Source organism: Suncus etruscus, chromosome 19 (genome assembly GCF_024139225.1).
Source record: "Suncus etruscus isolate mSunEtr1 chromosome 19, mSunEtr1.pri.cur, whole genome shotgun sequence".
Classification (NCBI taxonomy): domain Eukaryota; kingdom Metazoa; phylum Chordata; class Mammalia; order Eulipotyphla; family Soricidae; genus Suncus; species Suncus etruscus.
The window spans coordinates 20,432,421-20,449,772 of NC_064866.1; the positions used below are offsets into that span (position 1 = coordinate 20,432,421).

At 39.5% G+C, this 17,352-nt stretch overlaps 1 protein-coding gene across 1 annotated transcript in view; it reads left to right on the plus strand.

The window, feature by feature from the left end:
• The first annotated feature begins 2,060 nt into the window (after nt 1–2,060).
• The window catches only part of SLC30A7 (solute carrier family 30 member 7), an 86,190-nt gene continuing 70,898 nt past the window's right edge, over nt 2,061–17,352 (plus strand). Inside the window, exons 1-3 of the mRNA XM_049765757.1 lie at nt 2,061–2,241; nt 2,442–2,543; nt 16,988–17,101. Coding sequence (XP_049621714.1) covers nt 2,162–2,241; nt 2,442–2,543; nt 16,988–17,101 — 296 coding nt within the window. The 5' untranslated portion in view covers nt 2,061–2,161. The remainder of the gene's footprint in view (nt 2,242–2,441; nt 2,544–16,987; nt 17,102–17,352) is intronic.

Genomic DNA, 17,352 nt, shown 5'->3' on the forward strand with positions numbered 1-17,352 from the left:
GAACATTGAGTAGAAATAAAAAATGATCAGACTCAAACACCAAACCCAAAGTCAACGACAACAGAATGGATACTCAATCTACAACAACCTATCCACAGAAGGGAACAGTGACACTAGAACTCTGGGGGGCAGAGGAGGGAAATATGGGACACATGCTGGGAAAAGGGTGGAGGGAGGACAATTCTGGTGGTGGGAAGGGCCTTGAAGCATGGTCACTATGGACCTGAAATATTACTGTGAAAGATTTATGATTCACTTTTTGGTCACAGTATTTTTTTCATTTTTTAAATAAGGAGCTGGAGCTCTTTTGGAGGGAGTAGATAGGGGGATGTTCTAGGATTGGGTGTCTACACATTTCTAGCAAAATCATGCTTTGCTTTTTAATGTCCTTCAGCTAAGCGACTGATACCAATGCCCCCCACCCCCCCAATGTACAGAGACATCAATGCTGATGGGCGGGGGGAAGAAATGGCAAAAGGCCAGGAGTTAATAAGAGCCTTTAGCATCTGAGAACCAGGTAGGCCCAATAGGCAGGTACATTAGGGGCATGTGGCATGATTGGCAATCTCTCAGCTGGCCCAGTCTGCAATGTTTATCTTCCTGAATCTGGCAGGCCTGGAAAATAAAATTACAGCACCAGAGTTCACCTCTTTGATTTTTTTTGGACAGATGTTTTATCTTTATTTTTTTAATTATAAATATTTAAGCACCATGATTACAAGCATGTTTGTAATTGCACCAAAAAAACGTTTAGGGGTTTACTCCTGGCTTGGAGGAGCATATGGGACACAGGGGGGAATCGAACCCGAGGCCCAAACTCCTGCGCCACTACTCTGGCCCCTTCCCCTTACAGTTCACCTCTTTGGACTCAGCCTCTAGCAGCGGGCTCCTCCCACTAGAGACATCAAGGTCCGCCCCAGACCAAAGGCCACGCCCATAACCACGTCCCTCTCTCCAATCACTCCATCACCTTTGAGCTCAGTTGCAGCCTTCTGAAGCAGGCTCCTCCCACCTGAGCCCCAGAGAGCCTCAAGCTCCGCCCCAAACTCAAAGACCACGCCCACTGCACGCATTTAACCACGCCCTTAGCCCCCCCCCCTTCTCCCTTTCCATCACCAGTCATCCCTTAGAACTCAGAAGCAGCCTTCTGCAGCAGGCTCCTCCCACCAGAGCACCAGAAGGCCTCAAGCTCCGCCCCCACCCGGAAGGCCACTCCCACAGCCCCGCCCCTCCGTTCTGTCACTCCGTTACCAGAGCCCCAGAGGGCCACAAGATCCGCCCCACCCTAAAGGCCACGCCCTTAACCCCACCTCTCCCTTCCGTCACTGGAGCCTCAGAGGGCCACAAGCTCCGCACGCACCCATAGGCCACGCCCACCGGGTCTCTCCCTCTCCATCTCTTTGAAAGCAACCTCAGCCTCCTGCAGCAGGCTCCTCCCACTAGAGCCCCATCTAGCTCCGCCCTCATAAATAGGCCCCGCCCTTAGCCCAGCCTCTCCCTTACGTCACTCCGTCGCTCGAGCCCCAGAGGGTCGCAAGCTCCGCCCCCAGCCCAAACACCACGCCCATAACCCGCCTCTTCTTCGCCGTCACTGGAGATTGAGGGACGCCAGCTCCGCCTCAGCCCAAAGGCCACGCCCACCGCTCCTCCCTTTTCGGCACTCCCTTCCCTCTTTGGACATAGCCTCAGCCTCCTGTAGTAGGCTCCTCCCACCAGAGCCTCAGCAAGCTCCGCCCCCAGCCCAAAGGCCACGCCCACAGCCCTGTCTCTCCCTTCCGTCACTCCCTCACTAGAGCCCCAGAGTCAAAAGCTCCGCCCCTAGCCCGAAGGCCACGCCCACCTGGTCTCTCCCTCTCCGTCACTTCTTAGGGCTCAGTCGCAGCCTCCTGCAGCAGGCTCCTCCCACCGGACTCTCAGAGACCCACAAGCCCCGCCCCTACTCACACAACCCCGCCCTCAACCCCGCCCACACTCATAGCCACGCCCCTCCCCGTCACAGTCGCGTCGTGAGCTGAGGCCCAGACCGGAAGTGGGCGAGCTGGCTAGACTGTGTCTGTGAGAGACAGAAGCTGCGCGGGACCTGAGGCGCCATCGGCCGGCATCCGCCTGAGGGAGGCGTCTGCGCTGTCAGTCCCTGTCGCCTCCGCCTCAGCCGGGCCCGATGTTGCCTCTGTCCATCCAGGACGATGAATACAAGCCCCCCAAGTTCAATCTGTGGGGGAAGATCTCGGGCTGGTTTAGGTGCGGGAGAGCTCTGGGTGTGTGTGTGTGTGGAAAGTCTGTGAGGAGGAAATTCTGAGGAAAAGATCCCAAAGGCCTCCCAACCTCATAATTCAGATTTTGGGGGTGTAGGGTTGTGGGGAGCCTTGGAGATGGTCTTCCTCACCCCAAAACAAATATTTTTTACTTCAGACTCTCTTCTCTCCCTGTTTCTCATCTAGGTCCATCCTGTCAGACAAGACCTCCAGGAACCTGTTCTTCTTCCTGTGCCTCAACCTCTCTTTCGCTTTTGTGGAACTCCTCTACGGCATCTGGAGCAACTGGTAACCCCCAAAAATCAACCTTCCCCCCCAAAAAAAAAGCCCACGGCCAGGGCGGAAATGGAGGACTGTGTTGGTTGTCAGCCTGAGCACTGTTTGCCTAAGTGCCACGTCGCTCCTGGCCTCGCCTTTCCTCTCCTTTCCTCTCCCCTGTTGAGCTCTGGCTCTGATTTTTGGTTTTGGGGTCACCCCAGCAGCGCTCAGGGGTTCTTCCTCCTGGCTCTAACACTCAGAAATCTCTCCTGACAGTCTTGGGGGGCACCATATGGAATGCCTGGATTCGAACCATCATCCTTCAGCATGCAAAGCAAACAAACCCTTACCTCCATGCTATCTCTCTGGCCTTTGCTTAACTCGACTTGCAAAGTTTCCCCAGTTTTGGGGGTGCAGCCCAGGCTCCCTTCAACTCAGAGACTCTCCCACCCGCCCCAGATTTGCAGAGCCTCGCCCCCTCAAGTGCATGCATGCATGCATGCATGCTCCCTTCTCCATTTGACAGGTGCTGTTGCAGAGGCTTTTCAAAGCCCAGCTTGTCAAGTCTTGTCATTTCTTTGGCATCCCTCTTTCAGAAGGAAGTTGCTTGGGGGAGTGGTCTAGGCTGGCATCTAGGGAGTACTGGGGGTGTGTGTGGCATTTGGATTCCAGGCTTAAGGTTCTGAGAAGGAATGTTTATGAGGTTCTACTCTTGCTACTGGCCTTTGGGGAGATATTTCGGGGTCTTGGAATATAAGGAAGGAGGAGACATCATCACTTAGAGATATGTTTTGCCTTCTCTTATCTCACTCATTTATTTCATGTTGAGACAGTCACATGGGTTTTTTCTGTGTTGTTTCTGCTTTGTAGTTTTTTTGTTTTAATCTTATATCTTATGTGGATGACTTTTTTGGGGGTCATCGTTATTTATAACTGTCTTGGGAACTGAATTTAGAGAAACTATGGAAAAAGTATTCATGTGGAAAGTGGCTTTGGAGTAATGTAAGGCCTCATGAAATTGTTTAATGAGAAGATCTAGGTTTATTGATTATTAGATTTCAGATCTTATCGGAGATCTAATAAATCTCATTTATTTGAGAATCTGTTAAAAGCAAAAAAAACTTCACTGTGCCTTTGGTTCTCTTGGAATAGAAACTTGGAGATTATGAACTTATGCCATCCTTTCTTTTATCCTATTGAATATGCAAAATCTAACTTAAAATTTCAGGGACAATTGCTATCCTGGACCTTAATAGAGATTAACAGTGACATTAGATAATATCAGTTTTTGTAAAGTATACATTTAAATGTAAAAGCAAATTTTTTTCCCATTCAAACATTAGTTCAATCAAAAATAACCAACAAATTATGAAGATGATTGGTTTAGTCACCACTTGACTGTAAAAAGTATACTGAAATATAAAAGCCTTGGCATTGCAATGCTTTGTAGTCCTAGAGATTAGAAGTTATACAATTGAGGTATTGATAGAGCTGATTTCTTCTGAGAAGTTCTAAAGGAGAAATGCATATCCAGGTCCTAAGGTCTCTTGCCACTATTGGCCTCTTCTTGGCATCACTGATCATCACTCACCTGTTGCTTCTAACGCAGACCTCTGATTCTTAGCTCTCATGCATCCCTCAGATAAAGACTTCAAAAAGCAAAGACGAAACAAAATAAAACTAAACAAAAAAACCTTGGCATATATATATAAATGATTTTAATCTGTGAAGCAGTTATGTGTCTGAAGGATATGCTAACGTAGGATGATTTTTAATCCTATAATATTAATATACTTTCTTCAATGAATTGCACACATTAAAAACTGTGGTATATTAAATTATATTGGAATAAACAATTTATTACAAATATATATTCACAATATATATTATATTTTTCTCATCTTAAATTATGTTATATTTCAGCATGTGTACTGATGGTATAAAGTCTGTCTTGGTTACTAGGTATATAATATGCTAGTTAATTTTTAATAATTATATTTTACTATAGCCTTCCCTTGTATAAATTACCTTATGAAATATCTTGATCAAAATTTTATATTTGAAGTATAAACCACCTGTTTCATAAAAAATTTGATATATTCTTTTGATCCATGGAGATCTGAGGAAATTAAAGCTATTGTTTTTCCAGCCATTTGTCAATCTGAATCAGTTTATAAAGAAAACAAATATCCTGTTTTCTTGCTCTTTGATGCCTTGCTCTTCGAACTTGAGTCTGTATTCTCTGGTTTACTTTCATTGTGTGATGTCTTCTTTCAGATTTTAAATCTATTTTTGAAATAGCACCCTCATAACTAGATCAATTAGTCTGTATTCATTTTATGTTAACCTCCATATTCAGAAACACTTATTTTCCAACATTAATTTTTTTGTCCTGGGATGGGATTATATCTGTGTTCCTACTGAAGATGTAGCAGATTTGGGCTTTTAATAATCTAGTTTTCTGTGTGGTAGATAGGCATCATAATATTAAATTGTCCTTTCTTGACTGAGTGATAATTTCTTTGTAATAATGAACTCTGTTCTAGAAGACCCACATTTGAATGAATTTCATCAAAACTTATTTTTTTTTGTCATAGTCACTGCTTTGTGTAATTTTATTCTGTAAAATTATTTCAAGATGTTACAAGCATGAAATGTAAAAATCATGTCTTTTATAGGATTACAAGCTGGTAAATGTATTCTTCATAGATAATGCTTCATAGCAGTAGTATATATAGCTATAGCAAATGGTCTTGTACTTCTTCAAATCTCTGTTTTTTGGGGGAAGGAGATGAAAGTTGGATCATACTCCATGGTGCCTGGCTGTGTGTTCACCAGTCACTTGTTAGTGGTAGTTGAGGACTATGATTCAGGGAATGAATTCTGCCTCCTGTTTGCAAAGCATGTGCTTCATTCAGCCTAACAAGCTATTTCACTTTCGCCAGAGCCTTCATTTTAAAGGAAGAACTTAATTATAGCCAATTTATACTTTTGATAGATATCATCAGAGAAGAATTTTAACTATGTAAGCATATACATTTTATTGCAATAAGAAGCTTTTCTGTCTTATTTAGTATCTTGATACATAGAGAGATTGAGAGGGAGGAGAGAAGAAAGAGTTTTTTATTTCAAGTCCCATCTCTTCCTTCTTCCTCCTCTATGGCATGGCACAGTGACTTTTATTAGTGTCTCAGTGTACTCTGTATCATGGCTTTTTTTGTCTCTTCTATACTACATTTACTTTTACAGATAGAAAATTAGATTTCACTGAAATTTATTTCTAAGGATGTTGCAATCATTTTTCTTTTTGTCATAGAGAAAATCATGTAACTCTCAAGGATTCTAAATGTCTTTGTCTAAGCAAAGACAATGCTTGTTTAAGAAGAATTTTAGGGCATAACGTTCATTGATTTGGTACTACTGCTTATATGTTTGTAAAGTATTTCACTTGGTATAAAAATTGTCTCTATTAATTTTTTATCAAATTAGAATTTTATTATATTTTTTAAAATTTATATATTAGTTTTAAGATTAATTTTTCCCTAAAAGGATAATATTAGTTCTCAGCTTTTTGCTTTTCTGTAGTTTGTGTGTGTGTGTGTGTTTGTGTGTGTTTGTTTTTTTCTGTTTTTGGGCCACTCCTGATGATCAGGGGTTATTCTTGGCTCTACACTCAAAAATTGTTCTTGGTTTGGGGGACCATATGGGACTCTGGGGATTGAACCAAGGTCTGTCCTGTATCAGCTGCGTGCAGGACAAATGCCCCACTACTGCACTATCGCTCTGGCCCTTGTTTGTTTGTTTTTTTTTGTTTGTTTGTTTTTTGTTCATACCTGGCAGTGCTCAGGGGTTACTCCTGGCTCTAGGCTCTGAAATCGCCCCTGGCAGGCAAAGAACCTCTGTCCTTCTGCATGAAAGGCAAACACCTTACCTTCATGCTATCTCTCCAGTCCCCTCTCCAGCCTTTGTAGTTTTATTTTTTACTTTAAAAATGAGGATGAATATTCCATTGTGCTGAAATTTTTTTCTGAATTACAGAGATAATATTTATTTATACATTGTGTATACTTTAGGAGTATCTCTTCAAGTGTACCATACCTATCAACAAAGCATCAATAATTTTCCACCAAAGTCCATTGAGTCCCCTCCACTCTATTTTTCTACCTCACTTCACTGGTAACCTTAGTTACACTGAATCCAAGGGTTCTGGTTTTATTTTCTCTGTTCTTTTGTTTCTTTATCTTATTCACAAGAATGAAATCATTCAGTATATTTCTTTCTCTTCTTACTTTAAAAAAACGTTTACATTTTACTATTATAATTTAGATTATATTAGTATTAACATTTATATTTGTTGGTAGCAGCAGTGAAGTGGGACAAGGTCACACCATCTGTGCTCAGGGCCTCTGCAAGTATCATTTCTGGTGGGGTTTGGGAGATGAAAGTGGTGTCAGAAATCGAACCCTGGCTGGTCCCTGTAAGGCAAGCTGCTATCACTTCAGCTCCAATGTTTATGGTTTTATTTGATAAAGTTTTTGTACCTGCTCACAGAGTATAATCCCCTTTAGTAATTTCTGTGTTGTTATAAATGACAGGTTTTCATCTTTTTTAAAATGATTTTGTAGGGGGCTGGAGAGATAGCATGGAGGGAAGGCATTTGCCTTTCATGCAAAAGGTCATTGGTTCGAATCCCGGCATCCCATATGGTCCCCTGAGCCTGCCGGGAGCGATTTCTGAGCATGAAGCCAGGAGGAACCCCTGAGTGCTGCCGGGTGTGACCCAAAAACAAAAAATTAAAAAAATGATTTTGTAATATTCTGGTGTGTATATGTTCAGTCTTTTTTATCTAGTCATTAGTCCTTAGGTATTTAGACTGTTTTTTCTATTTTGGCTACTGTAATTAAGTGTTTTAATGAACATAGCAGTGTATCTTTTTTAGATTTGTATCTTATTGTTGATAGAATGCAAAACTCTACCCAACTCTTGAATTCTTGTTTTAATATTGATTAGAAAGATACTTATGAGAGGGGCCAGAGATAGCACAGCGATAGGGCATTTGCCTTGCACTTGGCCAACCTAGGATAGACCTGGGTTCCATTCCTGCATCCCATATGGTCCTCCAAGCCAGGAGTGATTTCTGAGCACAGTGCCAGGAGTAACCTCTGAGCACTGCTGTACTGTGTACTAGGGTTAATGTGAGAATTTGGGGGGAAGAGAGAGTGGGATTTGGCCCATATGTGGCAGTGATACTCCTTGCTCTAAGCTCAGGAATCATTCCTGGGTGTCTCAGGGGAATATGCTGTGCTGGGGATTCAATTTGGGCCTTTGTGATGCAAAACATATTCCTTGAGTTTTCTCTCTAGCTCTTGAAACCTTTTTGTTTAATTTTTTTAGGGTTTTCAGTGTTCCAAATTTGTTTGTTTGTTTAGTAGTATACCCAGTAGTGTTCAAGGCTTACTTCTTACTCTGTACTCAGTAATCATTCTGGGCAGGACTTAGGAGTGCAAAAAGGATGCTAAAGAGCAATCCTGGGTTGGTCATGTGCAAGACAAGTGACCTGCCCTCCGTACTGTCTTTCTTTCTTAACTTTTTGGCATAATGCTTTAAAAAATTTTTTTTTTTTTTTGGTTTTTGGGCCACACCCAGCGTTGCTCAGGGGTTACTCCTGGCTGTCTGCTCAGAAATAGCTCCTGGCAGGCACCGGGGACCATATGGGACACTGGGATTCGAACCAACCACCTTTGGTCCTGGATCGGCTGCTTGCAAGGCAAACACCACTGTGCTATCTTTCTGGGCCCCCCCAAATTTTTTTTTAATTAATAATTTATTTTAGCACCATGGTTAAAAACATGGTTTTTTTTTTTTTTTGTTTGTTTTGTTTTTTTGATTTTTTGTTTTTTTAGTTTTTGGGTCACACCCGGCGTTGCTCAGGGTTGACTCCTGGCTATCTGCTCAGAAATAGCTCTTGGCAGGCATGGGGGACCATATGGGACACCGGGATTTGAACCAACCACCTTTGGTCCTGGGTCGGCTGTTTGCAAGGCAAACACCACTGTGCTATATATCCGGGCCCTAAAAACATGTTTGTAGTTGGGTTTCAGCCATAAAATTCACATCTCACTATAGTGCAACTTTCCTGCCACCAATGTCTCCCATTTCCCTCCTCTCCTGTCCCCCACCTGTCATCGAGACAGACATATTTCTCCATTATTTTGTCATGATAGTTTTTAGTGTAGTTATTTCTTTAAATGTACTTACTACTCTTTGTGGTAAGCTTAATATCATATGCTGATCTTTCTGGCCCTCATCTCTATTGTCTCTGGGTATTATTACTATATTGTCTTTTATTTTTCTTAAATCCCACAGATGAGTGAGACTATTCTGTTTAACTCTTTCCCTCTGACTTATTTCATTCATCATAATAGTCTCCATACCACATTTATAAAGGCAAATTTTATAACTTTGTTTTCTTTTTTTTTTTTTTTTTTTTTGGTTTTTGGGCCACACTCGGCAATGCTCAGAGGTTACTCCTGGCTGTCTGCTCAGAAATAGCTCCTGGCAGGCATGGGGGATCATATGGGACACCGGGATTTGAACCAACCACCTTTGGTCCTGGATTGGCTGCTTGCAAGGCAAACACCGCTGTTCTATCTCTCCGGGCCCATAACTTTGTTTTCTAACAGCTGTATAGTATTCAATTGTGTAGCTGTACCAACGTTTCTTTAGCCACTCTTCTGTTGTTGGGCATCTGGGTTGTTTCCAGGTTTTGGCTATTGTAAATAGTGCTGCTATGAACATAGGAGTGCAGAGGGCATTTTTGTATTGTGTTTTGGTGGTCCTAGGTCCTATACCTCTAGGGATAAATGGGAGCTCAATGTCCATTTTTTAAGAAATATTCATATTGTTGTCCATAATGGCTGGACTAGATGGCATTTCAACCAGCAATGAATGAGAGTTCCCTTCTTCCCACATTCATGCTTTCTTTGCATATATTGATATGATCATTTGGTTTTTAATTTTCTTTGTTGATATAGTGATTGATTGATACATTGATTGATTTGCATATGTTGAATCATCCTTGAATCTCCAAAATGAATTCTACTTGGTCATGGTGTATGATCATGTCTGTAGTTATCTTTTTTTGCTGCATCTGTCTGCTTTTGGTATCAGTAATGTTAAATTCATAAAAACTACTTGAGAGTGTTTCTGTTTCTTTATTTTTCTGGAAGAGCCTGAAGAGTATAGGCTCTTGGAAGGTATGAAAGAATTTGTTGTGAATTCTTCTAGGCCTAAGCTTTTGTTTTTGGGAAGAGTTTTGATTACTATTTTAATTTACTCAATAGTGATGAGTCTCTTCACATATGTTAGATATCTTGATTCAACCTTTGGACATTATAAGAGTTCAAGAATCTATCCATTTCTTCCAGGCTCTCATGTTTCGTCAAATAGTCTCTGATTAGCCTTTGGATTTCTCTAGTATTATTCCCCTTTCATTTCTGATTTGGTTTAAAAAGTTTCTTTTTCTTCCTCTGTGAGTTTTGCTAGTGGTTTATTGATCTTGTTAATTTTTTCAAAGAACCAACTCTTGCTTTCACTGATTTTTTGGATTGATTTTTTTTGGATTTCCCATTCGTTGATTTCTGCTCTTAGCTTTATTATTTCCTTTCATCTTTCTATTTTTGTTTAATTTTGTAGATCAGTCTCCAGTTTTATATGCTGTGCCACTAAGTTATTTCTGTAGGTCCCTTCTTTCTTCCTGATAAATGCTTTCAAAGCTCTAAATTTTCCTCTCAGTACTGCTTATTCTGTGTTTCACAGATTCTGATAATTTGTGTCTTCGTTCTCGTTTGTTTCCAGGAATCTTTTGATTTCTTTGATTTCATCTTGGGCCCATTTGTTGTTCAGTAGTGAGCTGTTTAATTTCAAGATTGTAAAATTTTTCCTGTGTGTCTGCTTGTTATTCATTTCTAATTTCAGTGAATCATGATCTGAGAAGGTAGTATGTACAATTTTTATCATCTTTATTTATGTAGGGTATGTTTTATGGGTAGCATGTGGTCTATTTTGGAGAATGAACCATGTGCATTCTGGGGGTGGAGAGGCATATATATATATGTATATATATATTATATATAATAACATTATATATGTTACTTTTTTTCAAGTTTGTCAGCTCGTTGTTTTAAATATTTTTCTTGTCTGTTTTGCAGCTCACCTGGTAACAGGGCCCGACTGGTCATTGGGAGGACTGGGCATTATGCGGCAGTTTGGGCACTCGGGCTCAAAAAGTTTAGCCATCACTGTCCTAGGCTAATTTTTTCCATTGCTCCTTTCAGTGTTAGTTTATTTTTGCTAGGTTTTTAGCCTGGTTGATCTATCAAGTGGTGACGTGGCAGTGTTGAAGTCTTGTACTATTATTTTGTTGTTGTTATCTTTTTTCAAGTTTGTCAGCTCGTTGTTTTAAATATTTTTTTTGTCCCTCACTGGATGTATATATGTTCAGGAGTATGATTTCTTTCTGTTGCACATATTCCTTAATTACTAAGAAATGCCCATCTCTGTCCCTTATAACTTTTTAAGTCTAAAGTCTGTGTCATGTGAAATTAGTATGGCCACTCCAGCTTTTATAAGGAGGTATTTGCTTGAATGAGTGTCCTCCAACCTTTGATGTTTGCTTTAACTATTCAGATGTGTTTCTTGTAGGCAACAAAAACATTGGATTCAGCTTTTTGTTTTTTTTTTTTATTTTGCCACTCTGTGTCTCTTAACTGGTGCATTTAATCCATTGACATTGAGAGAGATGATTGTCATGGGATTTAGTGTCATCTTTTAGTAGGAGTTTGGTATGTCATGTGGTCTGTCTTATCTTAAAGTACTAGATTTTTCAGTTCAACCTTTAAGGCTGGTTTTGAGTCTGTAAAGTTTATAAGCTGTTGTATTTCTGTGAAGCTGTGTATCCTTCCTTCAAATCTGAATGTAAGTCTGGCTGGGTGAAGTATTCATTTCATTGAGTTTTTTCAGTTTATACCACCATTCCCTTTGGGCCTTGCAGGTTTCTTTTGACAAGTCTGCAGTAAATCTTAGGGGTAGTCCTTGAATGTAATTTTTCTTTTTGACCTTTCTGCTTTCAGTATTGCACTCCTATCTATGGAGTTTGTCATTGTGACTAGGGTGTGCCTTGGGGTGCTTTTCTTTGAATCTCTTTTGGCTGGTACTCTTTAGGCATGTAGGATTTGGTTGCATGCACTCTTTAGCTCTGTGAGTGTTTTTTACAATGATGTCCTTGATTATTGATACTTTATAGGGGTTTTCTTCCTGGGTCTCTGGGACTCCAATGATTCTTATGTTGTTTCTATTAAGTTTATCAGAGACTTCTGTTTTCGTCTGTTCATATTTTTTTGAGAACTTTTTCCATTGTTTGATCATTTATTATGAGCCTCTTTTCTAGCTTCTTTTGTATGGAGTTGTTATACATTCTCAACTTCCAGCTCACCAATTGTCTTCAGCCAAAGTTACTTTGTTAGAGAGGCTTTCCAGTGAGGTTTTCATTTCACCTACCAAGTTTTTCAGTCCTGTTATTTCAGTTTGAATTTTTCTTATTCCTACTTTCAAATCTTCTTGGTTATTTGTGGCACATTCAGTTTGTTCTATGCTTTCTTTGAGTTCTGTGAACATCCTTTATATTTCTCTCTAAAGTCCCTTCTGATAGGGTAAATAGGTGGTTGGTACTTTTTGGATCACTAGAGTTACCATCTTCATTCTCTAAGCATGGTAAGGGCCTGCATTGTTTCCCCATTGTCATGGTTGCAGTGTGATTTTTTTTTTTTCCTATGTCCCATGCTGGTGTTCCTTGACTAGGAGGAACATGCGGCCCTGGAGCAGAGTGGATTGGCTACCCTCCACTGGCTCTTTTCAGTACTATTTTTTATACCTGTTGTTGCTATCATTTTAACAATATAAGAAAGTGTCAGTATTTTAAGGATTATAGGATTTTTCTAATAACTTGATAATTAATATTTTCCTCCTTGCAGTTTGTGGAAATCTCTCATATGATGATTGCCTATCTTCAGTTTTGAATTTTAGTTTAACAGCACTATAAATATTCTATTAGCTTAGTTACTAATGGACCTTTAAATTTTTTATTCTGGAAAATCTACACACATATAAAACTAAGGAGTTTAATGTGTCTCGTGGCCCTTTTATTCAAACTTAATACTTATCAATATGTAACCTATTTAATTTTGTCAGTCATTCTGTCCAGGCTTTCTGTTCAATAGTACTCAACTAGTACGTTCTGTATGATAATGATTGGATTGTTTAATGCAGTTACTGATTCCTCAATTCTCTCCACTCATAAGTCAGTTGGAAGAATTCTTCATCACTGAAATCCTCACTGTTTTTTTTTCTGTTTGTTTCTAAGTATTTACATTTAGTCCTTTTAAAAATATTTCCCATTCTCAGCTAAAATTCTCTTTTGAGTCATAAATTTTGTTCTTTTTTTCTTAAACTTTTTACTTATTAATTAAAAAGTTCTGGTTGTAGTGATTTCTAAATCAGTATCTTGGTCTAATTCTATTTACAAGAAGTTATTTTTCTTGCTGTCTTTTGTGTCTTCCTTTTTTTTAAACAAAGTCTGGGTAATGTGAGTAAAAAACAATAATATTGAGAGATAGTATTTATTATTTAGGAGTGGGCAGGTCCTTCTATAAGCCATTTGCTTCTGTTGTTTTGTGTTTTCAGTATTTTCCGATTGTCTGTATCACAGATGCTCACTTTTTTTATGAGACCCCATGTCTGCTTCTCCTTGATTTGTTGAATCAGTTTGAATCAGCTTGTTGAATCAGCTTGTTTCTCAGTGGAGACCAAAGGAAATTCACTCACTTGATATTACCTCAAGTGAGTGAATCACCCCAGTGAACCTGGACTTTCGAGTTATTTTTGCCCCAAACTTAATCTATAACAGCAAAAACAATAATGTTGGATGAAGCTGAATTTTCGTAAAAGAACATCTAACTTTTTTGTTGGTGCAAGACCTTATCTTAGTTGAATTTCTTGCTTTTTTTGTGCATGTATTTGCTTTAGTGGTCATTCTAGCATGTTTAATATGAAATTTTAACTTATAAGTAATATACCATTTTACATGAAGTATAACTACTACATAATATACTTTATAACATAATATATACTTTTGTCATCTGTGCTTTTATTGCAGTCGATTTTATTTTCATGTTATAAATTCCATAATGCAGTATTTGTTTTTGCTTTATATAAAAGGCTAGCAAACTTTTCCATTAAATAGCAGATAGTAAATATTTTAAGTTTGAAGGGCCATTATTCTCTGCTCTGCTGTTGTAGCACAGAAGTGTCCAGGCAGTTTATAATAGATGAACGATATTCCAGTAATATTACAGAAATGACTGGTCCAGATATGGCCTGTGGCCTAGTTTGTCATTATTTTAAAAACTGTCAAGTATTTTTAAAAGATTTAATACAGTAGGGCATTTGCCTTGCACGTGGCCAACCAAGGACGGACTCAGGTTCAATTCCCAGTATCCCATATGGTCCTGAGGCCTGCTAGAACTACTTCTGAGTGCAGAGCCAGGAGTAAACCCCTGAGCGCTGCTGGGTGGAACCCAGCCTCCCAACCCCAGTTTCAAAATGAAATTAATATGCAAATTTTTTTTTTTTGGTTTTTGGGCCACACCCAGCGGTGCTCAGGGGTTACTCCTGGCTGTCTGCTCAGAAATAGCTCCTAGCAGGCACGGGGGACCATATGGGACACTGGGATTCGAACCAACCACCTTTGGTCCTGGATCGGCTGCTTGGCTGTGCTATTGCTCCGGGCCCTACTATGCAAATTTTAATTGCATAAGATATGTAATTTAGGGGCCTGAGAGGTAGCATGGAGGTGGGGCGTTTGCCTTACATGCAGAAGTATGGTGGTTCTAATCTCGGCATCCCATATGGTCCCCCGAGCCTGCCAGGAGTGATTTCTGAGCATAGAGCCCAGGTGTGTGACCCAAAAACCAAACCCCCACCCCCCCAAAAAAAAACAATCCAAAAAAAATGTAATTAAAAGCCTTTTAGTATATATTTACAGAGTTGTACAGTCATAATAATTTTAGAACAATTTTTATTTTTCTCAAGGAAACCTTGTATCTGTAGTCATTCATCACCCTGGATTCTTTCATCATCCCTTTATATCCCTACTTCTATGTAACTTCATCTCTTTTTGTCTCTCTATGTAGTAACTTAATCTAACATTCCACCGAATGGAACTAAATAGTGTTATTATCCTTTGTGATTAGTTTCTTTCAATTTAGTGTGATGGGAATTACAATTCAATTTAGTGTAATGTTTTAAAAAGCCATGCAAGTTGTACATGATCAGTATTTGTTACTACCAAATAATCTAGTAGTATGGGGGGGGGTTCTAATTTTTCATGTCCTCATAAGACTTGAAAGATGTTAATGTCCTCACCTTGTTTTTATGTTCATGTTCACAATTGTATTTATTTTTTCCTTTAAGAGTACATACTGTATACTCGAGTACATACTGTATATTTGAGTATAAGCCATCCCCCCCTAATTTTACCCTAAAAACTGGGAAAACTTAGTGACCCTAGTATAAGCCAAGATGGAAAATGCAGCAGCCACTGGTAAATTTCAAAAATAAAAATATATACCCAAAACAATTACAATAATTGAGGAATCAGTAGGTTAAATTTTGTTGTTGTTGTTGTTTTTATTTTTTTTTGTTTTTTTGGGCCACACTCGGCGTTGCTCAGGGGTTACTCCTGGCTGTCTGCTCAGAAATAGCTCCTGGCAGGCACGGGGGACCATATGGGACACCGGGATTTGAACCAACCACCTTTGGTCCTGGATCGGCTGCTTGCAAGGAAAATGCCGCTGTGCTATCTCTCTGGGCCAAGGTTAAATGTTTTTCGATATTTATTTCTAAAGAAAAACTGTAAATTAGCAACAATAACTTTAAAACTTTAAGTGCAGAAAACCATGGCTTAACAGGCAATCAAGGTAAATCACAAAGGTTAAAATCCTTCAAAACTGGATTCCTCCTCCTCATCATTTGTATGTCCAAACAGAGCTTCAGCTGTACGTGCTGTGAGGGTATCGGCATAAACATTGTCATCATCACTAAGTTCGCAGATATCATCATCACTGCTGTTGGTCTCAGTGTAGAATATTGTGGGTTAAATAGTTCAGTGGCATCCAGTTCAGTTCAGCGGCCTACTTCTTGAGCTCAGCGGGACTTGTGGACTGAGCTGAAGCACTGCCCCTTCAGCAGCTGGCAGAAGATGACTGGAGACTATGTGCATTTGATTCGGTGCACACGCAGGAATCAAATAACATCTACGACCCGATTATAAACTGAGTTCGGGTTTTTGGCACAAATTTTGTGCTGAAAAAACTTGGCTTATACTTGAGTATATATGGTAATTGTGGTTTTGAACCAATATGTTCATTAGATGCTGTGGATTTTGTGTTACTGTTCATTAATTGCACCAAGTCTCATATTTATTATTCCCCATTATTTTTTTACCATTTTGTGATTAATGTGGAATTTGGAATACTACTAGAATGTTGTGCACACTTATGCCACAATGAAGAATATTTCTACGTGTTTTCTTAAGGTACTTAGTGGCTGTGGCTGTTTCCTGATTTTGGTTTAGACTTTTGTTGAGTAGGAGAGAGTATTTGGTTTCCTCTTGCAAGCTCAGTATTAGCAGTCCATCTGCATCTGAGTATCCAAGAGTTTTATTATATTTAAGCCCTCTCTTTCACCTCTTCTTGCAGACTTGTATCAAAGAAAATGAGCTAGTGTCCTGTTCTTCTAATTGTATCAGACCTTTGATCTGAATCAGTATAGCATGGCGGGTCAATGATAGTTTCAGTCTTGTCCAAAGCAATACATAGATTACTTTTTTTTTTTTTTTTTTTTTTTTTTGGTTTTTGGGCCACACCCGTTTGACGCTCAGGGGTTACTCCTGGCTATGTGCTCAGAAATCGCCCCTGGCTTGGGGGGACCATATGGGACGCCGGGGGATCGAACCGCGGTCCTTCCTTGGCTAGCGCTTGCAAGGCAGACACCTTACCTCCAGCGCCACCTACCCGGCCCCTACATAGATTACTTTTAAAAATCTCCCTTTCAGGTGCAATTGACCTTTGCTTGTGACCAAAGTTTGGGCAGATTCCTCTTGCACTTAGCGCAGTGGTAGATTGCTGCCTTTTTGCCTCTCTTAGTAGCAGCTAGGGTTTTCTTCTTAAGATACATAAGGCTACAGTAATACCTTCTATGTACTCATATTTCAGAGTTAAAATTTAAAATATAAGCATAGATTACATTATATTTTTAGATAAAGATAACTTAGATATCTAAGGCAACTTACATTTTTAATATAAGATAACTGCTGTTTGGTTCTTATTTAATTTGCCAATGTTTCTGTTCTTTTCCAGCTTAGGTTTGATTTCCGACTCTTTTCACATGTTTTTCGATAGCACTGCCATTTTGGCTGGATTGGCAGCATCTGTTATTTCAAAATGGAGAGAAAATGATGCTTTCTCTTATGGGTAAGACTTTTTAAACAACCCTTTTATGAAAGTATAAGAAATAGGAAAACAAATTTCAAGCTCATGAGTTTTCATAAATAAACACACTGGAATTTGAACTCTTGAAATGCTTACCTCTAGTTTCTTTCATTCATCTTTCCAACAATAAGGGCAATCAATCACTTTCCTGACTCTGTAGATTCATTTTTCCTAATTCTGTATATAAATATAATTTATAATATGTATTTTTTTTTTTTTACTGGAGATCAAGT